Source organism: Erinaceus europaeus, chromosome 3, assembly GCF_950295315.1.
Source record: "Erinaceus europaeus chromosome 3, mEriEur2.1, whole genome shotgun sequence".
NCBI lineage: Eukaryota > Metazoa > Chordata > Mammalia > Eulipotyphla > Erinaceidae > Erinaceus > Erinaceus europaeus.
In genome coordinates, this window is record NC_080164.1 from 17,459,935 (window position 1) to 17,487,839 (window position 27,905).

The 27,905-nt window shown below is 49.6% G+C and overlaps 2 protein-coding genes across 7 annotated transcripts in view; both read left to right on the forward strand.

The window, feature by feature from the left end:
* DNAJC5G (DnaJ heat shock protein family (Hsp40) member C5 gamma) overlaps positions 1-1,096 on the forward strand; it is a 32,586-nt gene extending 31,490 nt beyond the window's left edge. For all 6 annotated transcript variants that reach the window (XM_060186737.1, XM_060186736.1, XM_060186738.1 and 3 more), the window contains one exon: positions 228-1,096. Coding sequence is in view for 1 of the 6 variants with exons in the window: in XM_060186738.1 (XP_060042721.1) it covers positions 228-274 (47 nt within the window). In the remaining 5 variants the exon portion in view is untranslated. The remainder of the gene's footprint in view (positions 1-227) is intronic.
* Positions 1,097-2,179: 1,083 nt separating this feature from the next.
* Positions 2,180-27,902, forward strand: TRIM54 (tripartite motif containing 54). The gene is made up of 9 exons (XM_060186734.1): positions 2,180-2,561; positions 19,913-20,085; positions 22,128-22,299; positions 26,069-26,164; positions 26,654-26,887; positions 27,116-27,138; positions 27,242-27,366; positions 27,439-27,531; positions 27,775-27,902. Exons 1-9 carry the CDS (start codon positions 2,394-2,396, stop codon positions 27,783-27,785), a joined length of 1,095 nt encoding a protein of 364 aa, XP_060042717.1. The 5' UTR covers positions 2,180-2,393; the 3' UTR covers positions 27,786-27,902.
* The last annotated feature ends 3 nt before the right edge of the window (positions 27,903-27,905 follow it).

A 27,905-nucleotide genomic window follows, 5' to 3' on the forward strand; every position in this document is an offset into this window, starting at 1 on the left:
TCTCTATCAAGTAAATAAAGATAATTTAAAATTAAAAAAAAGGAAGAAAATGTGTCTGCAGCTGTCATCAAAGGATGGGAAGAGAATGAGGACTCACCTCAGCTGAGTCACGGTGGGCCAGGTTCAGACCCTCAGAGTACAGGCTGTCGCTTGTCCTTCCCCACGGGGTTGGCTCCCCTCTGAGTGGACCTCCTTATTAACAAGGTGTCACCTTCTCCTGCCCCTAGGTGCCGCAGCCCAGCCCACTGGACACGGTGGAGAGAGGAGCCAGTGACCCCGTCCTGACCCTGATTTGTCTCATCCTGTAATAACCCCAGCCTCAGGGGCATTGGTGGTGGTCATGCCAGTGAAGATGCCACCTCTGTCCTTGGTGATGCTACTGGGCCTGGTGGCACAGCATTGTCCCTGTTCTTCTCCATTCCAGCTTTAGTCCCTATGTTAGTCTGTTCAGGAACCGGTGGTTACCCCATCCCCACTTCTAGGAAGCCTCAGGCAGTGGTGACGCACTCTCCCCAAGCTGTCTTTTCCCAGCATCTTCTTTGTTGTCAGTGCCAGTGTCTGCTGATAAAGGACTTGGGACCACTGTCGGCGCCTCCACTGAGTCCCCAGCCAGGAGTATCCCGGCCCAGGAGTTTCTGGACAAGCCAACTCTTGTTTGTTGCCACTCCGAGGACTAGGAACTCTAGCACCAACCAGCCTCCTCCGCACAGCAGTTTACCTTCCTGGAGCAGGCCTCTCCTGCTGCTGGTGCCCCCACACCCTTGGCACTGCTGACCTCGTGCCATGCCACTGTGAGTCCATCCAGCAACATCTTTGGCTTCTCCCTGGACTACTGCTGCCAGCATAGTGCCACCCTGCTCACCGCCAACTCTTTTGCAGGCCGACCGCCATAGATCCCATTCCTGAATCGGGGCCATGAGACCAGGGTGGGGCCCACAGGCTCCCCTCTGGAGCCCCTTCACACTGCTTATCTGGTGTCCTTTCCACACCATTGCCCCCAGACACCCAGGGTCAGACCTAAGAACTAACTCCACACTCCTCTCTTCTGACTGGAGCAGGGCCAAGGAATGTCAGTAAATAAAAGAGCTTCCATCCATTCCAGCACAGCAAGTACTGGGTCCAAGAGGGACAGACTACAGCTGGAATAGAGGGACAGAGCTAGAGATATGTGAGTGGGGGCCCAGGGAATCTGTGGGACTGGGGCAGGTACGCCCAGAGCCCTGTCATCATGACGTGGTCAGAACTCTGCAGTCTTCCTGGAGGCCAATTCCCCTGGTGCCCAAAATAGGTCCCTGGCACCCGGGGCCTTTCTGCCCAGCTCTGTGTCTCTTGGGTTCCTAACGGATAGGAAGTCCTTGGGGCAACTCCAGGAATGTGTTTGCAGACTTGGACCCCACACTTTCTCAAAGATGGGCTCACGAGGTGGTTCTAGTCACAGCTGCCAGCTGGGGTGGGTCTCCTAGAGCAACACTTCCCAGGTTGTTGGAGGATAGGTCTGGGCAAGAGCAGAATGACCAGAAGAATTGGACCTCTGTCCCCAGTCACTGGTGTCCCTGTTCTGAGTCAAAGGAAGAGGGCCAGGGTCAGAGCTAAGCCTTGCTGTTTGGTGGGTTTTTGGTTTGGTTTGGTTTGGTTTGGAGCTGGGGCCTCACACATGCATAGTTTCATGGTCCCAGACTGACTTTTTGAATCAGAGAGAGAGAGAAAGGGAGCTTCTCCTGGTGCTTTGGCACTCTCTGGAGCTTCTCCTGGTGCTTTGGCACTCAAACCTAGGCTGCACGTGGCTTCTTTCTGAGATATCTCTCTGACCCCATAATCTTAGTCTTGGAAACAGAAACTTTCACCCACTGTAGGTCTAGAGAGACCTTTCCTCCCACCCTGAACTGGGTGTGGCACTACTGTGAGCACAGGACAAGTCTCATTTTTTATGTCACCACCCTGGGAGAAGGGTCCGAGTGGGAGCATGGGGGCCAGGGGCTTGCAGGACCCTTCTTTGAGAGGTTGGGAGCCCCCCTCACAACAGTGGGTGAAGCTCCCCCTCTCTCGACCAGTCACCCATTCCGAGTGAGTCAGGGTCACTGTCAGTGACAGCTGTGGCTCGCCTTACAGGAGCTAAATCGGGAGCTGGAATGTCACGCAGATGCCCCTTGGTCCCCACCCCCGCGTCCAAATTAATCTCCCGTCTGGGGAGCAAGGGACAGACCGTGCTGCCCGCAGAGTGAGCAGGAGTTTGGGGAGCAAACAGCAGCACCCTCAGGGGCAGTGGCACAGGCCAGCAGAGCCGGACGGTCCTGGAGACACCCTGGGAGCACCAGGCCTGGGACAGAGGGAGGACAGGCAGCCAAAGTGCAGGCAGCAGCCGGGCAGCGGGGCCAGCGGCCAGCGCCAAGGGGATGAACTTCACGGTGGGCTTCAAGCCGCTGCTAGGGGATGCTCACAGCATGGACAACCTGGAGAAGCAGCTCATCTGCCCCATCTGCCTTGAGATGTTCTCCAAGCCGGTGGTGATCCTGCCCTGCCAGCACAACCTGTGCCGCAAGTGCGCCAATGACGTCTTCCAGGTGGGTCCCGGGCGAGGGCCCTGGGCAGCAGCAGAACCAGGGTCCGTCCCTGCAGATCCCATGGCTGGCATGAGTCAGCAGCTGGCCTTTTGGCCAGGAGGATGCCCCTGTGGGCAGCAACGGGGGATTGCTAGGCTGGGCCCACAAGAAACACCACCATCACCACCACCACCACCATCACCACCACCACCACCACCACCACCAACAACAACAACAACAACACACACACACACACACACACACACACCTGCTAGATTTTGATTCCACTGGAGCTTTAGGCTTTGAGAGCAATATGGGAAATGCAGAGAAATGAGCCATGAGATCATAAACTATTAGAAAGCAAACTGTGAAGACAGCAAGACTGTAAAACAAGGCTCACACATCTGCCTTTGGAAGCCAGACTCAGAGGGGCAGGCGGGGCCCTGGGAGGTCTCCCTCAGCTCACCCCCACACACCACCTCCCCCCCAGGTCAGTTGGTACAGAAGCCTGAAGGTCTAAAAGGACAATGGAAGCTTATGCACAGAGAGGGCGGGCAGAGGAGGGGCTTTGTGGTGGCAAACCTAGCAGAGCACACACATTATTCAAGCTCCCAGGTTCAAGCCCCTGGCACCTGCCTGCAGAGGGGAAGCTTCACGAGTGGTGAAGAAGTGCTACAGGTGCCTCTCTTTCTCTCTCCATGTCTTTCTCCTCCTCTTTCAATTTTTCTCTGTGTCCTAAATAAGAAAAAAAAAAAAAGGCAGAGGTGACATTTTGCCTTCCAGAAGCACAGTCTGTGTGTTTGTGTGAGGGGCAAAGCAGAGACGATCAAAACTACAAATAGCATTTTTTTATATTTATGTATTCCCTTTTGTTGCCCTTGTTTTATTGTTGTGGTTATTATTGTTGTTGTTCCTGATGTCGTCATTACTGGATAGGATAGAGAGAAATGGGGAGAGGAGGGGAAGACAGAGAGGAGGAGAGAAAGACGCCTGCAGACCTGCTTCACTGCTTGTGAAGCGACTCCCCTGCAAGTGGGGAGCCGGGGGCTCGAACCAGGATCCTTACGCTGATCCTTGTGCTTTATGCCACCTGTGCTTAACCCACTGCACTACCGCCCAACTCCCCAAATAGCACTTTTAACTATTGCTTCCCTAAAAATAAAGGCAGTTTGGAGAGAGGATAGAGGGTTCCAAAAATAATGAAAGGAAGAAATAAAGGCATCATACTCCTGGATGGTTTGGAAAATGGTTTTAGTATTTATTTATTTTGACTAGAGCATTGCTCAGTTCTAGCTTACGGTAGTGTCAGGGATTGAACCTGGAGCCTCCTGTGCGTCAGGCATGAGAAAGTCTGTCCTGTAAACAGTTATGCTGTTCCCCACCTCACACAGCTTTCTTTAATCTTGGAGAGATTTGAGAGGGGAGGAATGGAGGAGAGATCGGAGCACAGCTCTGGTGTGCAGTGCCAGGGATTGAGCCCAGGACTTCACTCACTGCCGGCTTGGTTCTGATTGCTAAGCCATGCCCTTGAGCCCAGAGGCCTTGCTTTCTTGCCCCGTGCCTCTGGTGCAGACGCAAGTTATCTGACAATGGAGCAAAAACCAAAGCCAGTGAGGGGAGGAGCACAGACGCGTGCGTGAGGTGAGAGCTGAGCAGGTGGGAGCCGGCCAGGTGAACAGCACAATAGTGACGAAGAGCATCGTGAGCACACAGCCTTCATCTATGTCAGAAGTCACAGGGAGGGGTCGGGTGGTGGTGCATCCAGTTAAGGACACACATTCCCATGTGTAAGGACACAGGTTCAGGCCCCCAGTCCCCACCTGCAGAAGGGAAGCTTCACAGTCAGTGAATCAGTGCTGCAGGTGGCTTTCTTTCTTGCCCCCTCTCTGCCCCCCCCCTCAATTTCTCCTGCCCTATCAATTAGTGAATTAATATTATTAATGCCTAGGACCTCTTCCACCAGCTTCCCACTGAGACTCCTCCCTACCACCCAGCTCCAGATCTGATCTGTGGCTCAATCTGCCACAAGAATCCCAGAGTCAGGGATTCTGTCTCCCTGCGCCCAGGCCAGCCCCATCCACTGCAGGCATCCCTGTGTCCTGTATAGTGGCTGCACCTGGCTCCCCAACTTGGTTCTCCTTTTGGCCAGGACACTCTCTGAACTCCCTCCAAACCTAGAGGCCTGACTGGAACGGCAGAAGGGTGTTCTCCTCTCCCCAGAATTCTGAGTGAAATAGCCTTTAACCAGAGTCTGAAATGTGGGAAAGCAGAGTTGTAAGGTCCAGGAGATAGTTCATCTGGGCGAACATACGCTTTGTGCTTGAGGCTCTGGACTTGAGTCCTGCCCCCACAGGCAGCACCAGGGAAGATCCATGAGTGGTGGAGTGGTGCTATGGTACCTTTCTTCTTTTTGTCTGTCTGTCTCTGTCTCCTCTCTCTAAAGTAATGAAAAGTTGCCCCAGAGGCTGTTCTGCAGGAGTACTGTGCATGTGTTGAGGTCCTAACTTCATTCCTTGGCACCACATTAAAAAAGAGGAGTTTTGCAAGGGGAGGTCATGTGTCCTATAAAAAGTTGATTAGAATACCACCATGCCAGGCACACACCGTGCTGCAGATGGAAGCGAGGAGGTGTGTGAGTGCCCTGACTTGTGAGTCAGCCCCTTGCACCCAGGCACACTGTTTTGGTTCCTTGATTTTCTGGAATACTGACCTGGACCCAGAGAGACCTGGAATGGCTGGTCTAAGCCCCATGCAGATGTCTGGGAGAGGACACAAGCTTTGCCAGGGTCTGTGGACTTATCTGTTTTGTTTGTTTTCTTGAAGGTATTTTTACCAGAACACCTTTCAGCTCTGGTTTATGATTGTGTGGGGATTGAACCTCGGACCTTGGAGCCTCAGCCATGAAAGTCTCTTTGCATAACCATTATGCTCTCTCTCTTACCCTCATGTAGCTCTTAAAGTGCAAAACTCTGTGGTCCAGGAGGTGGTGCAGTGGATAAAGTGTTGGACTTTCTAGCATGAGGTCCCAAGTTCAATCCCCAGCAGCACATGTGCCAGGATGATGTCTGGTTCTTTCTCTCCTCCTATCCCTCTCGTTAATAAATTAAAAAATATATATTTTTTAAAAGTGCAAAGCTCTAGGGCCTAGGGGATGGTCTATTGGGCAGAATGGACTTGCAGGCCTGAGAACCAGGGATCAGTGCCCAGCACTGAATATGCCAGAATGATGTTCTACTTTTCTCTTTAATGAATTTAAAAAAATTTTTTTTACAAATTTAAAAAAATACTTATTCATTTATTTATTTATTTTCCCTTTTGTTGCCCTTGTTTTATTGTTGTAGTTATTGTTGTTCTTATTGATGATGTTGTTGTTGGATAGGACAGAGAGAAAAGGAGAGAGGAGGGGAAGATGGGGGTGGGGGGAGAGAAAGACAGACACCTGCAGACCTGCTTCACCGCCTGTAAAGCAACCGCCCCCCTGAAGGTGGGGAGCCAGGGGCTTGAACCAGAATCCTTACGCCGGTCCCTGCGCTCTGCACCACGTGCACTTTACCCTCCGCGCTACCACCTGACTCCCTTAGTGAAAGTTTAAAAAAACAAAATGTAGAGTCCCTCTGGGCTGCCCAAGAAGAGAAGCCTGGCACTGTGTCCTGGCTGCTTTATTTGGGATGACCTGGTGGGAGGCTGACCCAGTTCTCTGGCTGGATATGTATGTATGTCTCTGTAGATCAGCCTCTGAACGATGAACAGATTTAGTGTTTTCACACATTGCCTCCACATTTTGACAACTCTGGGCATAATCAGATTGTCTGTTTTCTAAGTAAAGGGACAAGAATAGGACTTTTGGTTCTTCTGTCTTAAAAATCACTTAGGAAAACTACCCTTAGAACATTGTCTAGAAAGTTAACTATTTGCCACCGGAATTTTCACTGAGGCTCAGTGCCTGCATGATTCCACCACTCCTGGTGTTTCTTCTTTTTTTTTTTTTTTGTCTCCAGGTTATCTCTGGGCCTCGGTGCCTGTACTACGAATCCACTGCTCCTCCATGGAGGCCATTTTTCCCTTTTTTCCCATTTTTGTTGCCCTTGTAGTGGTTGTTATAGCTGTTGTTGTTGTTGTTATTGTTGCTGTATAGGACAGAGAGAAATCGAGAGAGGAGGGGAAGACAGAGAGAAGGTTAGAAAGACAGACAGCTGCAGACCTGCTTCACCTCTTACAAAGCGACACCCCTGCAGGTGGGAAGCTGGGGACTCGAACCAGGGTCCTTACACTTGTCCTCACACTTTATGCCATGTGTGCTTAACCCGCTGCACTACCCTGCCCAGCCCCCTTGTGTTCGTTTTTGATAAAGGGGAGAGTCAAAGAGCAGGAGAAACACCTGCAGCACTGCGTCACTGTACACGAAGCTCTCCCTTTCCAGCTGGGGACTGGGGGCTTGAACCTGGGTCCTCATGCATGGTAATGTGTGCACTTTACCAGATGTGACACCACCCAGCCCGAGACATTGCCTGGAGAGTTAACAGGATTTGTGAAAGTGATACCAATGTATCATCTGCACACAATATTTTTTTTTTATTTTTTATTTTTGATAGGACAGAGAGAAATGGAGAGGAGGGGAAGATAGAGAGGGGGAGAGAAAGACACCTGCAGAACGCCTGTGAGGTGAGCCCCCCTGCAGGTGGGGAGCCAGGGGCTTGAACCGGGAGCCTTATTCCAGTCTTTGTGCTTCGCGCCATGTGCGATTAACCCGCTACACTACTGCCCGGCCCCCAATTTTTTTCCTAAATGGTGTAGAAATTTATGTCATGGCAAGTACATCTGCATCTCAAGCCCTCGGACCCCTTCTCTAGATGGAGGTGGCCATCACAGCTTCCGTTTGTGTTTGTTGGCATAATGTGCATACGGATAACTATCTTCACAGTAGACTCTTTGTCTTACATCTGGCTGCGTTCATTTGCTGTCACTACCTACACACTCAGTCGTGTCTCCATGTTTTGTTTTTGTGGCTTCGCACCTGTGCAATTCCACCACTGCTAGCAGACGCACTCTTTCCTTTTCTCCTTTACTATCATATAGAGATAGGGGAGAGAGAGAGAGAGAGATGAGAGAGAAGGTGAGACATCACACTCCATCATTCACAGAACATCCTCTGGTGCCATGTGTGATGTCCCATGTGGGACCAGGGGCTCAAACCCAAGCCCCAATGTAAGTGAAGTAAGTGTGCTGTCAAGGAAGCTACTTCCTGGTCCACATATCTCCCTTTGTTTTGTTTGTGCCACTAGGGTTATTACTGGGGCTCTGAGGCTGTGTGATTCCTCCCTTAGAGTCTCTCTTTTAGATAAAGGGTGAGAGACCGAGAGGGAGAGAGAACTAGAGGAGAGAGAGGGGAGACACCACAGCCTTGTGCCACTGCTCCTGAAGCTTTCCCCTGCACCTCAAGTAGGTGCTCCTATATGGTGGCCAGGGGCTTGAACCCAGGCCCTCAAACACGGTGACGTGTGCACTCAACCGGGACAGCTATCTCTTGGCTTCCAACCTCCCTTAGTAGCTGGCTCTGTAGTGCTCCGTTATCATGACTGACCCACACTCAGCTTCCTCAGGCCTCTGGCACATCTCGACAATGCCCGGTGTTCTGCTGTACTGAAAGCTGCTTTGACGGACAATGAGCGAATGTGTGGGGGTGGGCTGTGATTTCAGGGACCATCACGCTTCCCCCAAGGCATGAAGACATTTCAGTAGAACAGGGTTACAGCTCAGTAGTGGAGACAGCGCACATGTATGGGGCTCTGGCTTCCAACTCCAGCACCAACAATAAACTACCTAGTAAGGATCGGGTGGAAAAGCAGAGCCCGCCTCCTCCTCCCAGCACAGCGCTGTTCAGTTTGTATCTCACTTCCGAGTCCAGATGTGTCTGGACACCAGCACTTAGCCGGCTATTTTTGTTTTCCTTCTGTCATCGTCTGGGCTGACTTTTTCAGATACAAAGAGAGGCACCAGATTTAAGGCCCCCTCCCCACCTACAGGGGGATGTTTCACAAAGGTGGTGCCGCTGGTCTGAAGATGTCTGCCTCTTTCCCTCTCTATCTCCCCTTCCCCTCTCAATTTCTGTCCTGTCAGATAATGATACGAAAAAAAGAAAAAAAAAAACTTTTAAGGAAAAAATGGCCACTGGGAGCAGTGGATTTGTAGTGCTGGCACCAAGCTTTATCTAAAGAGAGACTCTAGGGTGGAGAGTAGATAGCATAATGATTATGCAAACAGACTCTCATACCTGAGGCTCCAAAGTCCCAGGTTCAACCCCCCACACACACACACATACACACCACCACCACCACCACCATAAGCCAGAGCTGAACAGTACTCCGGTAACAAAAGAGAGACTCTAAAGGAGAACTCACACAGACTCAGAGCCCCAGTAATAACCCTAGTGGCACAAATAAAACAAAAGGAATCACGAGGACCAGGAAGTAGCTTCCTTGACTGAACCTACACTTCACCTTGCATGAGGGCTTGGATGAGCCCCTGGTACCACATGGGAGCACTAAGCCAGCACCACCCAACTGTAACTCTGTTGGCAATAAAAATAAAATAATAATAATAAAAGAGAGGCAGAGACAGAGGGAAAGAGACCACTGCACTAAAGCTTCGCACAGTGCAGCAAGGGCTGGGCTTGAACCTGGGTCACGTCACCTGGCAAAGCAGCTGCCCTCCCCTGCTCACCCTCTTGCTGGCACCCTAACCCTTCACTGCATCTCTCTGGTGCTGTATCGCACCCTTGTCTCCATCATCCACAGAGAATCAGCAGCACACTGACCCCTGAGGGCCCCCTGCTCCACACTTGCTCCCACTTAGCGGCCAGGCACTGCGACTAGAGGAAAGCTGTCACTGTGGGAGGCCACGGACACCTCCGGTGAGCAGCTGTATTTGTAAACTCACCCACTCCCGCACTCCAGCAGCCTCCGATTATTTCTGTCCCTGCCCCCGCATCGCTGTGGGCATTTGTTTATGAGCTGCAACCTGTTGTGATTTCACAGACATCCAGAAAGCCTCATGAGAGGTTTGGCTGGCTGTTCAGGAACCGTCTTAAGGAGCAACTGACAGCAAATGCTCAAGGAAGGGGCCCTCTTCTTGAATCAAAGGGTGGGTTGGGAGAGACACGGTCTCCAGTCGCTACCCACCCCAAGTTCCAGTTCTTTACCAGTTCCTGCCTGGGCCCTGCTGTCATCGAGTTGAGGCCCACTAGTGCCCAGGTCACACGGCAGCCTCCCCAGCCCTCACCTGCGGGGGGCAGGGTTGCCATGGGTATCCCCAGCTCCACCTCAGGCCGGTCTCCCTTATGGGAAGCAGGCTCCTCAGAGCTGTGTGGCTTCCATGAACTCCACAGCAGGATGAAGGCTCTCACTGTGGAGCCAAAGCCTAGTCTGAGACTTGTCCTCAAGCTTTGGACCCACCAGCTCCTGCCGTAGTTTTCCACAGGAAATGCATAAGGCTCTCTCCATGTACAGGGCCCAGGTTCAAACCTGGCTGGTCTCTGCAGCTTTGGTTCTGTGGTTTCTTTCCCCTCCTTCTGCCTGTCTGTCTCTGTCTCTTTCTTTTTTTTTTAATTTTAATTTTTTATTTAAGGAAGGATTAATGAACAAAACCATAAGGTAGGAGGGGTACAACTCCACACAATTCCCACCACCCAATCTCCATAACCCACCCCCTCCCCTGATAGCTTTCCCATTCTCTATCCCTCTGGGAGCATGGACCCAGGGTCATTCATTGAGGGTTGCAGAAGGTAGAAGGTCTGGCTTCTGTAATTGCTTCCCCGCTGAACATGGGGGTTGACTGGTCGGTCCATACTCCCAGTCTGCCTCTCTCTTTCCCTAGTAGGGTGTGTCTCTGGGGAAGCTGAATCTCTGTCTCTTTCTATCTGAACAGCCCAAAACAGTGAAGCCCTGGAGCTGACCAAAAAAACAGTCAAGCTGTCTCCTCTCTACAAGCTTGAGTACCTGCACACACATATATTATGAGGATGCTTAGCATCTCTGCTCTGCAACCATCTGATTTAAAAAATTCAAGCCAGGGGCCCAGGTGGTAAGCTCAAGGACCGGAGTAAGGATCCCGGTTTGAGCCCCCAGCTCCCCACCGGCAGGGGTCCCTTTGCAAGCGGTGAAGCAGGTCTGTAGGTGTCTATCTTTCTCTCCCCCTTTCTATCTTCCCCTCCTCTCTCAACTTCTCTGTCCTATCCAGCAGCAACAACAACAATGGAAAAAATACGGCCCCCGGGAGCAGTGGATTCGTAGTACAGGCACCAAGCCCCAGCAATAACCCTGGAGGCAAAAATAAATTACTTAAAGAAAGGAAATAGAATTATAAAAAAATTTTCAAGCCATATTACCATGGTTTTATTTTATTTGTTTACTTATTTATTCACTTTTGTTGCCCTTGTTTTGTTGTTGTAATTATTATTGTTGTTACTGATGTCTGTTGTTGAATAGGACAGAGAGAAATGGAGAGAGGAGGGGAAGACAGAGAGGGAGAAAGACAGACACCTGCAGACCAGCTTCACCGCCTGTGAAGCGACTCCCCTGCAGGTGGGGAGCTTGGGGTTCAAACCAGGTTCTTAGCCCGTCCTTGCGCTTTGCACCACCTGTGCTTAACCTGGTATGCTACCACCCGACTCCCTATTTACTTTACCAGAGCATTACGCAGCTCTGGCTGGTGGTGGTGTGGGGGATTGAACCTGGGACTTTTCCTATGGCTTTATATTATTGCAAACCAATATAAGGGAATAAGATTTTTTTTTTTTCTTCAGAGCTTCTAAGCTCTGGCATCTGGTGGGAATGGAGTTGGGCCCAAATCTCGTTGCCATCAGCGTTACCATGGGGGCTCAGTGCCTGCACAATGATTCCCCTGCTCTCAGTAACCTTTTTCTTTTCTTTCTTCCTTCCTTTCTCTTTTTTCTGTGATAGAGGGTGAGAGACAGACATAGAAAGGGAGGAAGAAGAAAGGGACTAGGTGGTAGTGCAGTGGGTTAAGCATACATGGCACGAAGCACAAGGACTGGAATAAGGCTCCCCACCTACAATGAGGGGTTGCTTCGGAGGCGGTGAAGCAGGCCTGCAGGTGTCTATCTTTCTCTCCCCTTGTCTTCCCCTCCTCCCTTGATTTCTTTCTGTCCTATCCAACAACAATAACATCAGTAACAACAATAACTACAACAATAAAACAACAAAGGCAACAAAAGGGGGGGAAAGCCTCCAGGAGCTGTGGATTTGTGGTGCAGGCACCAAGACCCAGCAATAATCTGGAGGCAAAGAAAAGGGGGGAGGAAGAAGGGAAGAAGGAAAGAGGGCTGGGGAGAGACATATAGCACTACTCCACTGCTCTTGTAGCTTGTCCCCTGCAGGTAGGAACCAGATGCCTGGACCCGGGTCTTTATGCACAGCAATATGTGCACTCTCTACCAGGTGCACCATGTAGTTATTTCTTAGTCTTGATTTTACCTGATTTTTAAAAATGTATTTATGTTTGTTTGATAGAATACAGAGAAATTATGAGGTGAGGGGGAGAGAGACACCTGAGGCACTGCTCCATATCTCTTGACGTCTCCCCCCTGCGTGTGGGGACTGGGAGCTTGAACCCAGGACGTTGTGCATTGTAATATGTGTGCTCAACCAGGTGCATCATCTCACAGCCTCCTTTATCCATTTTTTTTAAAGCAGTCAGCTTACCTTTATTTTTATTATATTTATTTTTGTATTGGATAGAGACAGCCAGATATAGAGAGGAAAGTAGTAGACAGAGAGAGAAAGAGGGGGCCAGGTGGTAGCGCACCCAGTTAACAAACATATACAAACAAACATTACCATATACAAGGACCCAGGATCACATCTCCATTCCCCACCTGTAGGGGTAAGCTTCACAAGCAGTCAAACAAGTCTGCAGGTGTCTCTCTTTTCTCACTCCCTCTCTAGCTTCCCTCCCCTTTCCATTTTTCTTTATCCTGTCAAATAATATAGAAAGAATAAACTGGAAAACCATGGCTGCCAGGAAAGGTGGACTCGTAGTGCCAGCATCAAGCCCCAGTGATAACCCTGATGGAAATGAAAATGAAGTAAATAAAATGTAAAGAGACAGACACCTGCAGCACTGTTTCACCACTCAAGAAGCCCCCCCCGGCACCCCACTACCCTTAGTGGGGACTGGGGGCTTGAACCAAGGTCCTTATGCATTGTAGCATGTGCACTTAACGAGCTGCACCGCCACTTGCTTCCTTCCCCCTGAGCTGCCCTTTTTGTGACCTAAACTAGTCACCTAGACTAGTCGATGTCGTTGTTGTTGGATAGGACAGAGAGACATGGAGAGAGGAGGGGACGACAGAGAGGGGGAGAGAAAGACAGACACCTGCAGACCTGCTTCACCGCCTGTGAAGTGACTCCCCTGCAGGTGGGGAGCAGGGGGCTCAAACTGGGATCCTTATGCCGGTCCTTGCACTTTGCGCCACGTACGCTTAACCTGCTGTGCTACTGCCTGACTCCCTAAAGATAATTTTTTTAAAAAAAGAATTTTTAAAAAAATTCAAAGGAAGAGACTTTCTCTTTTTTTTGCTAGGGCATTACTTTGTATTTATTTATTACCAGAGCACTGCTCAGTTTTGACTTATGGCAGTAAAGGGTATTGAACCTGGGATTTCAGAGCTTCAGGCATGAAAGTCTCTTTGCAAAACCACTGAGAAGATTCTCTCCCCAAGCCCCAAGGTCCTCATGCAAAATTTGGAAATTGTGTTTTTTATCAGGAGGAGGCAGATCATCTACAATTCTGCCAGTCAGTGATAATTATCACAGAACTATTTTAAATGTTTTAATTTTGTGTGTGGTTAATAATTATGGTCTGTACAGAAATTTTGGGGAAATGTAGGTGAGTACAAAGAAGAAATTTTTTTTTTCCTCCAAGGTTATCGCTGGGGCTCGGTGGGGCCTCTACAAATCCACTGCTCCTGGCGGCCATTTTTTCCATTTTAAAAATATATATATTTATTTATTTATTCCCTTTTGTTGCCCGTATTTTGTTGTTGTTGTAGTTATTATTGTTATTGTTATCAATGTCGTCGTTGTTGGATAGGAAAGAGAGAAATGGAGAGAGGAAGGGAAGACAGAGATACCTGCAGACTTGCTTTACCGCCTGTGAAGCGACTCCCCTGCAGGTGGGGAGCCGGGGGCTCGAACCAGGATCCTTATGCTGGTCCTTGTGCTTTGAGCCACCTGCGCTTAACCCACTGTGCTACCGCCCAACTCCCCTTATTTTCCCCCCATTTTTATTGGATTAGACAGAGAGAAATTGAGAGAAGGGGATATAGAGAGGGAGAGAAAAAAAATTGACTCATTAAAAAAAAGTTTTTGACTTCCATTCCCAGTGTTGTTCGTGCCAGAATGATACCCTAGTGCGTTTTTTTTTCTCTCTCTCAAGTCTTAAAAAATCAATAACTAATGGGCTGGGGATGTAGCTCAAGTGGCAGAGCGTCAGATTTGCAGACCTGAACTTCCCAGCTGTTCCCCTGTGCTGTACTCGCCAGGGTGGGTGCTCTGGTTTCTCTCTCTCCTTTTCTGTCTCATGTGAAACTCTCATATAGATTAAATCAATAACTGTCGGGCTAGCTTTGTGGGTGGGAGACAGACGACCAGAGACTCATGTCTGAGCTGTAGGCAGTATCTCTTTATTCATGTGGAATGCAGCACAATCTAAGCCATCTAACCCTAAATTATAATCACAGTCCTGTCCTTATATATATACTCGCCAAGTAGGGTGTAAATAGGATGTGACATAGAGAGGGTGGAGCGAAAAGAGATTGGTGAAAATCAGGGTGTGACAAGGAGAGGGGGCAGAGCAAAAAGACATCGTGAACCTGTGGGGATTAAACCAATGCCCTGCAGGCAGGGCAGTGCCTAGTTAACAGCGGTTATGTAAACAGAATACAGTGTTAAGCAGGGGGGATTAAACCGATGAAACAGAAGGGGTCTTAGAAGCATACCAACAAATAACTCCCATTATCAAGGTTTCCCCCCCTGCAGGTAGGAGCTGGGGGCTGAACTCAAGTCCTCACACATGATGACATCTGCACTGTATGGGGGGCACCATCCAGCCCCCAAAGAAGAAAAAGCTTAAACCACCTGTAAACTGCTTCACTTGTTAGAAAATTGGGGCGCTTCTGTCTGTATAGATCTATATCCGCCATTTTCACCTCAGATCATGACATCACTCTCTGTTGTTATTATTTATTATTATTAATAATGAATTGGAGGAAGAGAGGATCATTCTGCACATTTAATGCTGGGATCGAACTCAGGACCTCATGCCTGCAAGTCCAGTACATTATCCACTGCACCACCTCCCAGGCTGCTCTCCCCCTGCTATTATGAGTTCTGTTAAATGCCATTACAACTCATTTGGCCTTTTCTCTGTATTAAATACTGGCATAGTTTCTATCTAAAAACATAATTTTATTGTTTAGTCTAATTGTAAAGTAATCCAGATGTAGCATGAAAATTCAAACCATAAACAATGCAAACTGTAGAAATTGTAAACTGACATTCATAAGTATTCATTCCTATTCCATCATTTTTTCACTGTTAACACATAGTAACATATGCACACACATACATCACAATAAGGAGAGTATAGGAGGCTAGGTGAGGTTGGAGGTACATAGCAAAATGGTTATGCAGAGAGACTCTCTTGCCTGAGGCTCCAAAGTCCCAGGTTCAATCCCCTGCACCACCATAAACTCGAGCAGTGTTCTGAAAAAAAAAAAAAGAGGAGGGAGGGAATCCTCCCTGGTTAGGTGGCCAGGTGGTGGTACACCAGATTAAGCGCACATAGTACAGAGTATAAGGATCCCAGTTCGAGCACCCAGCTCCCCACCTGCAGGGGGGTCAGTTCACAAGCCGTGAAGCAAGTCTGCAAGTGTCTATCTTTCTCTTTCCCTCTCTAGCTTCCCCTCCCTTTCAATTTCTCTCTGTTCTATCATTAAAAACTGACAAAAAGTGGCCACTAGGATCAGTGGATTCATAGTAAGTGCATGAAGCCCCAATGATAACCCTGGAAGCAAAAAAAAAAAAGTATAGGAACTTTTTTTCAAAATGTTTTTTTTTAAGATTTTATTTATTTATGAGAAAGATAGGAGGAGAGAGAAAGAACCAGACATCACTCTGGCACATGTGCTGCCGGGGATCAAACTCAGGACCTCATGCTTGAGAGTCCAAAGCTTCACCACTGCGCCACCTCCTGGACCACAAAAATGCTTTATTTTTGTTACCATTATCATCACTGTTAAAATAAGTGTATTACTTTAGTACTGGGATTTTGCACCTGTGTCTCTGCTCTATTAGACACTTGTAATTTTTTTTAATATTTATTTTTCCCTTTTTGTTGTCCTTTTTTTTGTTGTTGTAGTTATTATTGTTATTGTTATTGATGTCTTCATTGTTGGATAGGACAGAGAGAAATGGAGAGAGGAGGGGAAGACAGAGAGGGGGAGAGAAAGATAGCTGCAGGCCTGCTTCACTGCCTGTGACTTCCCTGCAGGTGCGGAGCTGGGGGCTCGAACCGGGATTTAGGCCTGTCCTTCATGCCACATGCAAACTCTCTGTGCTACCTCCTGACTCCCTAATTTTTTACTATCAGATAGAAACAGGAGAGAGAGAGAGAGAGGGAGAGACTACAGCACTGATCCACCATTCATGAAGCTGCCAAGCCTGGTGCTCCCAGGTGGTGCCAGGAGATTGAATTCAGGTCTTTGAACATGGTGGTACCTGCTCTGCCAGCTGAGCTAGATTCTCACCATAAAAGATTTTACTTAGTTCACAGCAGAGAAAGAGAAGCCAGAGCCCCGCTCTGGTACACGCAGAGCCAGGTATGGAATTAGGAGACTCAGGCACGCAAGTCCTGTGTTCTGCCATCTGACTTCCTTCCTTGGCCTCAACTTACTTTTTCCACTTAACAATTTGCAATTTCCTGTGACATACATGCATGCCTATCCCAGTCTTTGCCATTTATCTGATGGTAGAAATTGAACCCAGGACCCCACACGTGTTCTACCACCGAGCCCCATCCAGAGAAATTGAGAGGGAAAGAGGATAGAGGAGAGAAACAGAGACACCTGCAGCACTGCTCCACCACTCATGAAGTTTTCCCCCATGCAGGTGGGACCAGGGATTTGAGTCAGGACCCTTGTGCACTGTAATATATGCACTTAACTAGGTGCATCACACCCAGCCCCTTTGAGTAGCTATTCTGCACACATCTTTGTGCATAAGTCTTTGCTATTTCAATTATTTCCTTGGTGTCCATACCAAAGTGGAACTACAATGTCGAAGAACATAAACACAAACATTCTTATAGCTTTTCTATTTTTTAATATTTAATTTAATTATTTTTCATGGCAGAGAGAAAGATATACAGAGAGAGATACCAGATCACTGCTCAATTCTGGCTTATGGGGGTACTGAGGATTGAACCTGGGACTTTGGACCCTCAGGCATGAAAACCTTTTTGCATAACCATTATGCTGTCTCCTCAGCTTACTCTTATTTTTATTTTTTTTTTCTATCAGAGCACTGTTCAGCTCTAACTTATGGTGGTGTGGGGGATTGAACCTAGGACTTGACGGAGCCTCAGGCATGAGAGTCTGTTTGCATAACCATCATGCTATCTACCAGCCACCCACTTACTCTTATTTTTAATGGATATTTTTAAGATTTGAGAGGGAGAGGGAAACAGTCCAGCTCAAACTCCAGCAGATGCAGGGCTGGGAACTGAACCTGGGGTCTCAGGTAGGCATGCGAGTCCAGAAGTCTACCCACTGCATGATTTCCAGCCGGTGCTCCTAAATCTCTTTCTGAAGACGGCGTATCATTTCCCAAGATATGTCCCCACTTTGTTTTCTCGCCAGTGACAGGGGAGGGAGCTCCTCTGAAAGAGCCGTAACTGCTGCAGGCAGCGAGTACCCTGCAGACAGGCTGGTCTGCTCGAGCTCGCCCCCGTGTGGTGGGTGCTGTGAGCGCAGGGGCCGTGTCATTCTTTGTGCCTCCTGTGCTTTATGTCTTGGCACTCTGGAAATGTGTTTGAGGTCTGGAAATGTTTTACGTCTTGGCACTCTGGACATGGCTGGGGAAATAGCTCGTCTGGTGCAGTGTTGGACTTTCATGTCTGAGGTTTCAGGTTCAATTCCAGAGGCTACATGTATTGGAGTGGTGCTCTGGTTTGGCTTTCTCTCATCTCATTGAAGTGGTGCTCTGGTTTGGCTTTCTCTCATCTCATTGAAGTTCTTTCTCTTCTCTTCTCTTCTTTCTCTCATATAAATAAATACATACATACATACATACATACATGCATAAATTTGGGGCCTAGTTGGTGGCTCACCCACCTAAATTAAATCCCCCAGCTGGGCAGAGCGTAGATAGCATAATGGTTATACAAACAGACTCTCATGCCTGAGGCTCCAAAGTCTCAGGTTCAATCCCCTGCCCTACCATAAGCCAAAGCTGAGCAATGCTCTGGTTAATAATAATAATAATAATAATAATAATAATAATAATAATAATAATAAATCCCCCAGCCCACACCAGCAGGGAGGGAGTTTCATATTCGTGGAGCAATGCCACAGGTGTCTCTTCTCTCTGCCCCTCTCTCTTTTCTTCTGTATTTCTGTCTCTCACCCTCTGTTTTTAAAAATACACTGGGAAATAATGGAGTCATGCAAGCACTGAGCCCCAGATATAATCCTAGTGGCTAAAACAAATACACCTTTTTAGTATATTTTATTTACTTTATTTTAATGTGAAAGAGATACAGAGAAAGATGAGGAGAGCCTAAGAGAGCCAGAGACCAGAGCCCTGTTTAGCGCTGCCTTATGGCGGCACTAGGAATTGAGCCTGAGACCTAAGAGCCTCAGGCATGAAAGGTGGTTTTTTGTTTTTTTCTCTTTTTTTTTTTTTGTCTCCAAGGTTATAGTGCTGGGGCTTGGTGTCTACAAACCCACTGCTCATGGCAACCATTTTTTCCACTCTTATTGGCTAAGACAGAGGGAAATTGTGAGAAGAAGGGGAGATAGAGAGGGAGAGAGAAAGATAAGATTCCTGAAGATCTGCTTCACCACAGGTGAAGAATCGGGGGCTTGAACCAGGATCCTTGAGCAGGATCTTTACACTTTGTACTATGTGCACTCAACCCAGTGCACCACGGCCCAACTTCTCTCTCTCTCTCTTTCTCTCTCTCTCTCTCTCTCTCTCACACACACACACACACTCAATGAAATAGGTAAATAGGATTGGGAAGATAGCATAATGGTTCTGAAAAAAACTTTCGTGCCTGAGGCTCTGAGGTCCCAGGTTAAAGCCCCAGCACCAGCATAAGCCAGAGTTGAACAGTGCTCTAGTCTCTCTCTCTTTCTCTCTCTCTCTCTCTCTCATTAAAATAAATAAATATAAAAGATAAGGTTTAATTTATATATATTATTTTTTATTTTTATTTATTTCCTTTTGTTGCCCTTGCTGTTTTATTGTTGTAGTTACTGATGTCGTCGTTGTTGGATAGGACAGAGAAATGGAGAGAGGAGGGGAAGACAGAGAGAGGGAGAGAAAGACAGACACCTGTAGACCTGCCTCACCTCTTATGAAGCGACTCCCCTATGGGGGGGGCGGGTAGAACCGGGATCCTTACTGGTCCTCGCGCTTCGCGCCATGTGCACTTAACCTGCTGCGCTACCGCCCGGCTCCCAGCATGTACGTTTAACCCGCTGGTGCGCCAGCCCCCAAGGTTTAATTATTTTTATTTTATTATTTATTTTCCCTTTTGTTACCCTTGTTGTTTTATTGTTGTTGTACTTATTGTTGTTGATGTTGTCATTGTTGGATAGAACAGAGATAAATGGAGAGAGGAGGGGAAGACAGAGAGGGGGAGAGAAAGATAGACACCTGCAGACCTGCTTCACCGCCTGTGAAGCGACTCCCCTGCAGGTGGGGAGCCGGGGGCTCGAACCAGGATCCTTACGCCGGTCTTTGTGCTTTGCGCCAAGTGTGCTTAACCCGCTATGCTACCCGGTTTAATAGTTTTTAAAAAGAAACTCCATAAGCAGTGAAACAGTGCTGCAAGTCTCTCTCCCCTCCCCATTCCCTCTCAATTTCTCTCAAATAAATAAATATTTTTTTAATATTAGAAAGAAAGAAAGATGGAAGAAAAAAGGAAGGAAGGAAGGAAGGAAGGAAGGAATAAAGAAAGGGGAGGTGCCATCCATCACCACCCACCCAGGGCCACAGAGGGCCCCCTGCTTCCCACAGCCCTCAAGCCTGCTGGCGCCTGTTCCCTCACACCGTACTCTGTCCCCACAGGCCTCGAACCCTCTGTGGCAGTCGCGGGGCTCCAGCTCGGTGTCTTCTGGCGGCCGCTTCCGCTGTCCGTCCTGCCGGCACGAGGTGGTGCTGGACCGGCATGGCGTGTACGGCCTGCAGCGCAACCTGCTGGTGGAGAACATCATCGACATCTACAAGCAGGAGTCTTCTCGGTGAGGCCGGCTGGGGAGGGGGCGCTGGACCACAGCCCAGCCCAGGGACGCAGGAACTGGGGCAGGCAGCTCAGCACGCAGAGCGCAGGCCTCCCCAGAGCTCGCCCCAGGCCCCAGGCCCCAGGCCCCCACCCTGCCCCTGCCCCTGCCCCTGCCCGTGCCAGAGCTGAGCACTGCCCTGCTCGCCTTCTTTAAGTATTTATCTTGGAGGGCAGGGATAGATAGCATAATGGTTATGCAAAGAGACTCTCATGCCTGAGGCTCCAAAGTTCCAGGTTCAATCCCCCGCACCACCATAAACCAGAGCTGAGCAGTACTCTGGTAAAAAAAAAAAAAAAAAAAAAAAAAAGTATCTTAGATAGAGACAGAGAATTTAAGAGAGAAAAGGGGAGAGGGAGAGAGAGATCTGAAGTCCTGTTTCACTGCTTCCCCCTTGCAGGTGGGGAGTGGGAACTTGAACCCGGGTTCTTGCATATAGTAATGTATGTGCTTAACTGGGTGTGCCACCACCCAGTCCCTCAACTCTTTCCAATAAAAGGAAATCACAGAGGCCACTAAGGAGGTGATGTAGTGGGTAAAGGGCCAGAATTACTCTGGTGTTCTTTCTCTCTGTCTCTCGCCTTCTGTCTCCCCTGTTCCCGTCTTCTTTCTCCATTGTTATTGCCACTAGGGTAATCACTGGGGCTCAGTGCCTGCATGTTGAATCCACCACTCCTGGTGACATTTTTTTAGAGACAGAACTTGAGAGGGAAGGCCAGACAAATGTTACAGCCAGTAACGAGATGGAGACCAAGATGGGCAGAAAGAGAAGTTTATTTCACCGGTGGACCAGAGCCTGAAATGCTCCAGAGAAAGTGCTTGGCCCCCAGCCTTAGGTTCAACTGCCTTTTATAGTCTATCCCAAGTCTATAAGCACAAGCAAGTAAGCCAGGAAGCACAGAAGCAAAAGGCAAAGCAGTTAGCCCTCACAGTTACAATTACAGGGAGGCTTGTCACCCTGCACCATAAACGACAGTGGCATTTTCAGTTAACAGGTGTATTGTTCAAGGGATGGAATATTCCACTCTACAGATGACAGAGTGGTCTGACCTGGCTCTGACCTAACTTGTTTTTATGCATTCCAATTCTCTTTGTTTTCTACTTATCTATTTTTCTTAATCTGTTTTCTAATCTACTTTCAATCTGCTTTCTTGTCTATTTTTGGTTCCATCTCCACTACACAAAGGAGAGGGAGAGGGAGAGTGAGAGGGAGAGAGAGAGAGAGGGAGGGAGAGGGAGACAGAGGGAGAGGGAGAGGGAGAGGGGGAGAGAGAGAGAGAGAGAGGGAGAGGGAGACAGAGGGAGAGGGAGAGGGAGAGAGAGAGAGAGAGGGAGGGAGAGGGAGACAGAGGGAGAGGGAGAGGGAAAGGGAGAGAGAGAGAGAGGGAGGGAGAGGGAGACAGAGGGAGAGGGAGAGGGAGAGAGAGAGAGAGAGAGGGAGACAGAGGGAGAGGGAGAGGGAGAGGGAGAGAGAGAGAGAGAGGGAGGGAGAGGGAAACAGAGGTAGAGGGAGAGGGAAAGGGAGAGGAAGAGGGAGAGGGAGAGGGAGGGAGAGGGAGAGGGAGAGGGAGACTCCTATAACACTGTTTCACCATTCCATTAAGCTTCCCTCTGCAGGTGGGGACTGGAGGCTTGAACCTGGGTCCTTGTTCATGCTGGTTCTCTCTCTTTCTCAGTAATAAAATTTTTTTAAAGTAAATTACAAAGCAAATGAATCTTTAGTGAAAAGAGAACTGAGCCCAGAGAAAGGGAAGATATGTCCCGGGCCACCCAGCTTGGTGACCTCTGACTCCTGCCTCCCTTTCTTCTCTCCTGGGGGGGGGGGTCAGCCTCCCTGACCTTTGCCCTATGGGGTAGAGTGTCTAGAACCCAGTCTCCTCCCAGCCTCCAATCTCGCTAGTCCCCACATACAGAGCGCTGAGGGAGTCCCTCACCCACCAGACACAGGCGCAGAGGTGCAGGAGAAGGAAGACCACTCTCAGTCCCCCACTTGCCCCCCCCAGGCCCCTGCACACCAAGGCTGAGCAGCACCTCATGTGCGAGGAACACGAGGACGAGAAGATCAACATCTACTGCCTGAGCTGCGAGGTGCCCACCTGCTCGCTCTGCAAGGTCTTTGGAGCCCACAAGGACTGCGAGGTGGCTCCACTGCCCACCATCTACAAGCGCCAGAAGGTACTCGGAGAGAGACCGACCTGAGGGGTGGGGACAGGGCAGGGCCAGGAGCTGGACTGGAGTGGACCCTGCTGGTCACACCCACTGGGGCCAAGGGCCCAGCGCTGTGCAGAATCAACAAACAGGGTTTTGGGTCAACCGCTTCGCCCCTCTGACCCCCTCATTTTATTCGTTTTTCTTTCTTTTTTTTTTCTTGGGGAATTAATGTTTTACATTCAACAGTAAGTACAATAGTTTGCATAACATGCATAACATGCATAACATTCCCCAGTTAACCATATATCAATACAACCCCCACTAGGTCCTCTGAATCCTTCTTGGACCTGTATTTTACCCACCCACCCACCCCAGAGTCTTTTACTTTTCTGATCTTGTTTTTCAGCTTCTGCCTGAGAGTGAGATCATCCCATATTCATCCTTCTGTTTCTGACTTATTTCACTCCATATGATTTTTTCAAGGTTCATCCAAGATCAGCTGAAAACGGTGAAGTCACCATTTTTTACAGCTGAGTAGTATTCCATTGTGTATATAGGCCACTACTTGCTCAGTCATACATTCATCTGTTGTTGGACACCTGGGTTGCTTCCAGATTTTGGCTATTACCAATTGTGCTGCCAAGAACATATGTGTGCACAGATCTTTTTGGATGGATATGTTGGGTTCCTTAGGATATATCCCCAGGAGAGGAATTGCAGGGTCATAGGGTAGGTCCATTTCTAGCCTTCTGAGAGTTCTCCAGACTGTTCTCCACAGAGGTTGGACCAATTGACATTCCCACCAGCAGTGCAGGAGGGTTCCTTTGACCCCACACCCTCTCCAACATTTGCTGCTGTTACCTTTTCTGATATGACATTCTCATAGGAGTGAAGTGGTATCTCGTTGTTGACTTTATTTGCATTTCTCTGACAATCAGAGACTTGGAGCATTTTTTCATGTGTTTCTCGGCCTTTTGGATCTCTTCTGTGGTGAATATACTGTCCATGTCCTCCCCCCATTTTTGGATGGGGTTATTTGTTGTCTTGTTGTTGACCTCATTTTATTCTTAACTCCAAACATGGGGATGAAATGCCCCTTACTAAGAGACTGTAAGGATGACATGTAACCAGAGTGGCTCCCCGGAGGGCAAGTGTTACTGAGAGTTGACACTGTCTCCAGCCTCCAAACCTCAGCCCCCAGCCCCCAATTTTCTCTGAAGAGTCCCAAGAGGTGATCCCAGGAGCAGGGATCCCAGGAACTGACTGGGTTGGTCATTGTGCCACCTGGCTCAGGGGAGAAGCGAATGCAAATTCTGGGGGGGGGGGGGAACCAATGACAAAACAAAAAACTCACTTTAGACCTTTGGGTAAGAACCACAAAAGAATATCTCACGGGGGGGAGGGTCAGGCAGTAGCACAGCGGGTTAAGTGCACATAGCACGAAGTGCAAGGACTGGCATAAGGATCCTGGTTCGAGCCCCGGCTCCCCACCTGCAAGGGGGTCACTTCACAAGCAGTGAAGCAGGTCTGCAGGTGTCTGTCTTTCTCTCCCCCTCTCTGTCTCCCCTCCTCTCTCGATTTCTCTCTGTCCTATCCAACAACAACAACATCAACGGCAACAATAATGACAACAACAAGGGCAACAACAAAAAAAAATGACCTCTAGGAGCAGTGGATTTGTAGTGCAGGCACCGAGCCCCAGCAATAACCCTGGAGGCAAAAAAAAAAAAAAAAGGACATCTCACAATTCAAAATCTACAAAGAAATGTATCCAGGACTGAAACCAGCAGAAACAACATTTTAAAATCTAGACCTGAAAATTCAGATATTGGAATTATCTTTTCAAAGATTTACTTATAAAGTAATAAGAGAGGGAGGAAGAAAGGAAAAAAAAAAAAAAGATTATTATTCTGGCATATACGATGCCAGGGATCAAACTTGGGACCTTGTGCTTGAGTCTAATTTTTCATCCACATCCACTGCACCACCTTCCTGGCTGTCAGATATTGGAATTATTAAGGAAAAGATATTATCCATAACATAGAATAGAATTTAAAACACAGGCAATAATAGGATATAAACATGCAGAATGAATTAAGAACCAAACAGACCCAGTCGGTTCAAGTCCCCAGTCTTCACCAAGTGGTGAAGTAGTGCTGCAGGTGTCTTTCTTCCTGACTCTATCCCCTTCCCTCCTTCTCTCTCAATTTCCCTACATCTCTTCACATTTAAAAAAGACCTTGGGGGCCAGGCAGTGGCACAGAGGGTTAAGCACACATGGTGTGAAGCACAAGGACTGGAGTAACAATCCTGGTTCGAGCCCCTAGCTCCCCGCCTGCAGGGGGATCACAAGCAGTGAAATAGATCTGCAGGTGACTATCTTTCTCTCCTCTCTGTCTCCCCCTCCTCTTTCGATTTCTCTCTGTCCTAGCCAACAACACAACAACAACAGCTATAACAACTACAACGAGGGCAACAAAAATGGAAAAAAATGGCCTCTAGGAATAGTGGATCCATAGCGGAGGCAGCAAGCCCCAGCAATAACCCTGGAGGCAAAGAAAAATAGACCTCCAGGAGTAGTAGATTTATTGTGTACGCTCTGAACACCAGCAATAACCCTGATGACAATAAAAGTTTTAAAAAAAGAATTAAAGAGAAATGAAAGCACGAAGCCCAGGAGATAGTGCACCCAGTGGAGCATGTGCTCTGTTACGCGTGGTGACCTGGGTTCAAGCTCCAGAGCCGTACAGAGCACAGTGGGCAGCACTAGGGGCACTTCATCGCTGCTGAAGTGTGTGATACTGTGACATCGCTCTCCTATCTCGCTCTCTGTCACTCCCTCTCTCCTCTATGTCTGTCTCCCTCTCCCTAAAAAAGAAAAAAGAAGTTGGACCTCGGGCCAGCAAAGTAGCTGATTTGGATACTGTGTTGCTTTGCCACGTGCACAAGTCCAGTTCCAGTTTAGCCCCCACCATGTTGAAGGAAGCTTCAGTGCTGTGGTGTCTCTCTCTCTTCCTGTCTGTATTCATAAACGTTAAAAAGTTGGACCCGGGGGCCATTTAGTGGTGTTGTGCATGCGTGAGGCCCTGAGTTCTTCCCCCAGGACAGAACACAAAACAAAAGGTGACCCAGGAGGTGGTGCAGCAGATCAGGCACTGGACTCATGTGCATGAGGTCCTGAGCTCAATCCCTGGCATCACATATGCCAGAGAAATGCTCTAGTTCTCCAACAAACAAACAAACACAACTATATTTATATGGAAAGAGAGAGAGCTCCAAGAATGAGTTAAGGTACTGGTTCCTCTGAAGAGGGAATCAGTGAACAGAAAAAGGGAGAGATCACTGAAGAAAATAACCCAGAAAACAGCACTGGTGGTGAGAAGGTATAACATCTATTCAGAGTAGCAGAATGAGCAGATAAGGAGAATGGGAAAAGGAAATTTGATCCTACTGAGGAATCATGGAGACATTTTTCGGAATGATGGAAGACATGAATCCACAAATACGGCATTTGGTAAATATCCCACAGAATGCCTGTTCCTTTCTCATTTGATAATAGAAGGAGTTCTCTCTCTGCTTCCTTCTGGAGTCTATAGCATGTGCTTTCATCTCTGCTTCTTGGATGATTCACAACACTCTGGATCTCTGGAATAGCTGCCCTGACAGTGCCCTGGTGGCAGGGTGGAGGGTCCACCTTCTCCTAGACAATCTGGCTGCTTTTTTGGGGGTGTGGAACTGGTGCAGCGCTAGATCAGGCTACGAGGCTCTGAATGCTGGTCTCTCCATGTGACAGAGCGAGCTCAGTGATGGCATCGCCATGCTGGTGGCCGGCAATGACCGTGTGCAAGCAGTGATCACCCAGATGGAGGCGGTGTGCCAGACCATTGAGGTGAGCCTGAGGCAGGCGGCAAAGCCTCCAGGTTGAGCCACAAGTAGTGGCGCGTTTGCCCAGATGACTGGGCTTGAATCCCAACTCTGCCCTTCACTAACTCTGCGAACTAAATTGTATTAACTTCTCTGTGGTTTGTGATTTTGTGTGTTTCTAACTACATCCAATGGCGGCAATGAAATGACATTGGGGTTGGTTCACTGGATCTTTCTGAGGATCAAATGAGTTGACGAACGTAAAAACCAAAGTGAGACACGTATTTGACCTTCATGACGCTTCTTTAATAGATCAGATCGCTGTCACTATTATTATTATGAACAGAGCTGGGAACCAGTGGCCCCTGACTGGAGTCCTGGCTCTGCCACTAATTTCTGGTGTGAGCTGGTGGCTTTTCCTTCCTGACCACGGTGACTTCCTGTCGGGGGCCAGTAGTGAGTGAGCCCTCCGCTCCCCCAGTGGTGAGGTCTCATCTGCCCTCCTCGCCTTCAGGACAACAGCCGGAGGCAGAAGCAGTTGCTGAACCAGAGGTTCGAGACCCTGTGCGCGGTGCTGGAGGAGAGGAAAGGTGAGCTGCTGCAGGCGCTGGCCCGCGAGCAGGAGGAGAAGCTGCAGCGTGTGCGCGGCCTCATCCGCCAGTACGGAGACCACCTGGAGGCGTCCTCCAAACTGGTGGAGTCGGCCATCCAGTCCATGGAGGAGCCGCAGATGGCGCTCTACCTGCAGGTGGGTGAGCGGGGCGCCTGGAGATCCGGGTTCGAGTCCTACCTCTGGCACGTCCTTGCCTGGCGACCCGGTGATCCTGAACTGTGGTGTCCCCAGGGTCCACTTCCTCCTTAACGAACTGGGACGTGCACCCTACCTCCCCCCCGCAGGGCTGCGGTGGGCGATGGAAATGGGGCTTGGGCAGAGGCGGGCACCCGGCTGACGCTCACCCTCCCTTCTCCCCTGCAGCAGGCCAAGGAGCTGATCAATAAGTGAGTAGGCCAGGGGTGGGGGAGCGAGGGTAGGGCGGAGACCTTCCCGGGGATGGGGGGAGGGCTGCAGGGCGCCTCCAGACCCCCCACGCGGCCGCCGCAGGGTGGGAACCATGTCCAAGGTGGAGCTGGCCGGGCGGCCGGAGCGGGGCTATGAGAGCATGGAGCAGTTCAGCGTGAGCGTGGAGCACGTGGCCGAGATGCTGCGGACCATCGACTTCCAGCCGGGTGAGGCGGGACCCCGCGGGGGCGGGGCGGCCGGAGGCGGGGCCGGGCTCACCGCGCCTTCCCGCCGCCCAGGTGCGTTCGCGGAGAACGAGGCCGAGGAGGTGGCGCTGGACGCGGACGAGGGCCCCGCGGCACTGGAGGAGGAGCGGCCGGAGGGGCCGGAAGGTGAGCGGGCTGTCGGCCCGGCGGCATCCACGGGTCCCCGCGGTGGGCGCCACCCGGGCGAGGGACGCCCCCTAGCGCGCGCAGAGTCCAGCTCGGCCTTGGCTCCAGCCTTTCCTCCCGGCTTTGGGGGCCCGCGCCGGGGAGCAGAGCGGAGACCAGTGGCTGCGGGCGGGGGTTGGTTGGGGTCCGCGGCCGCCAGGCCCCTCTGGAGCACCCGCCCACCGAGCTTTCTTCCCGCGACAGGCCCGCAGTGACCCGCCCCTGCTGGGGCGCCCCGGGACTCGGGGTGCTGGAGACTCTGCGCAGAGACCGCCGCGCCCCCCAACCCCAGGGCCCACCGCAGCGGGGGCTCAATAAAGGACTAAAGCGCCCCG

Bases quoted from the DNA above. Each gene is read 5' to 3' on its own strand.
- TRIM54 (XM_060186734.1), top strand. From the start codon at position 2,394: ATGAACTTCACGGTGGGCTTCAAGCCGCTGCTAGGGGATGCTCACAGC. The intron at 2,562-19,912 runs GTGGGTCCCGGG...CTGTCCCCACAG, and splicing joins GCGCCAATGACGTCTTCCAG to GCCTCGAACCCTCTGTGGCA. The intron at 27,139-27,241 runs GTGAGTAGGCCA...CGGCCGCCGCAG, and splicing joins GCCAAGGAGCTGATCAATAA to GGTGGGAACCATGTCCAAGG.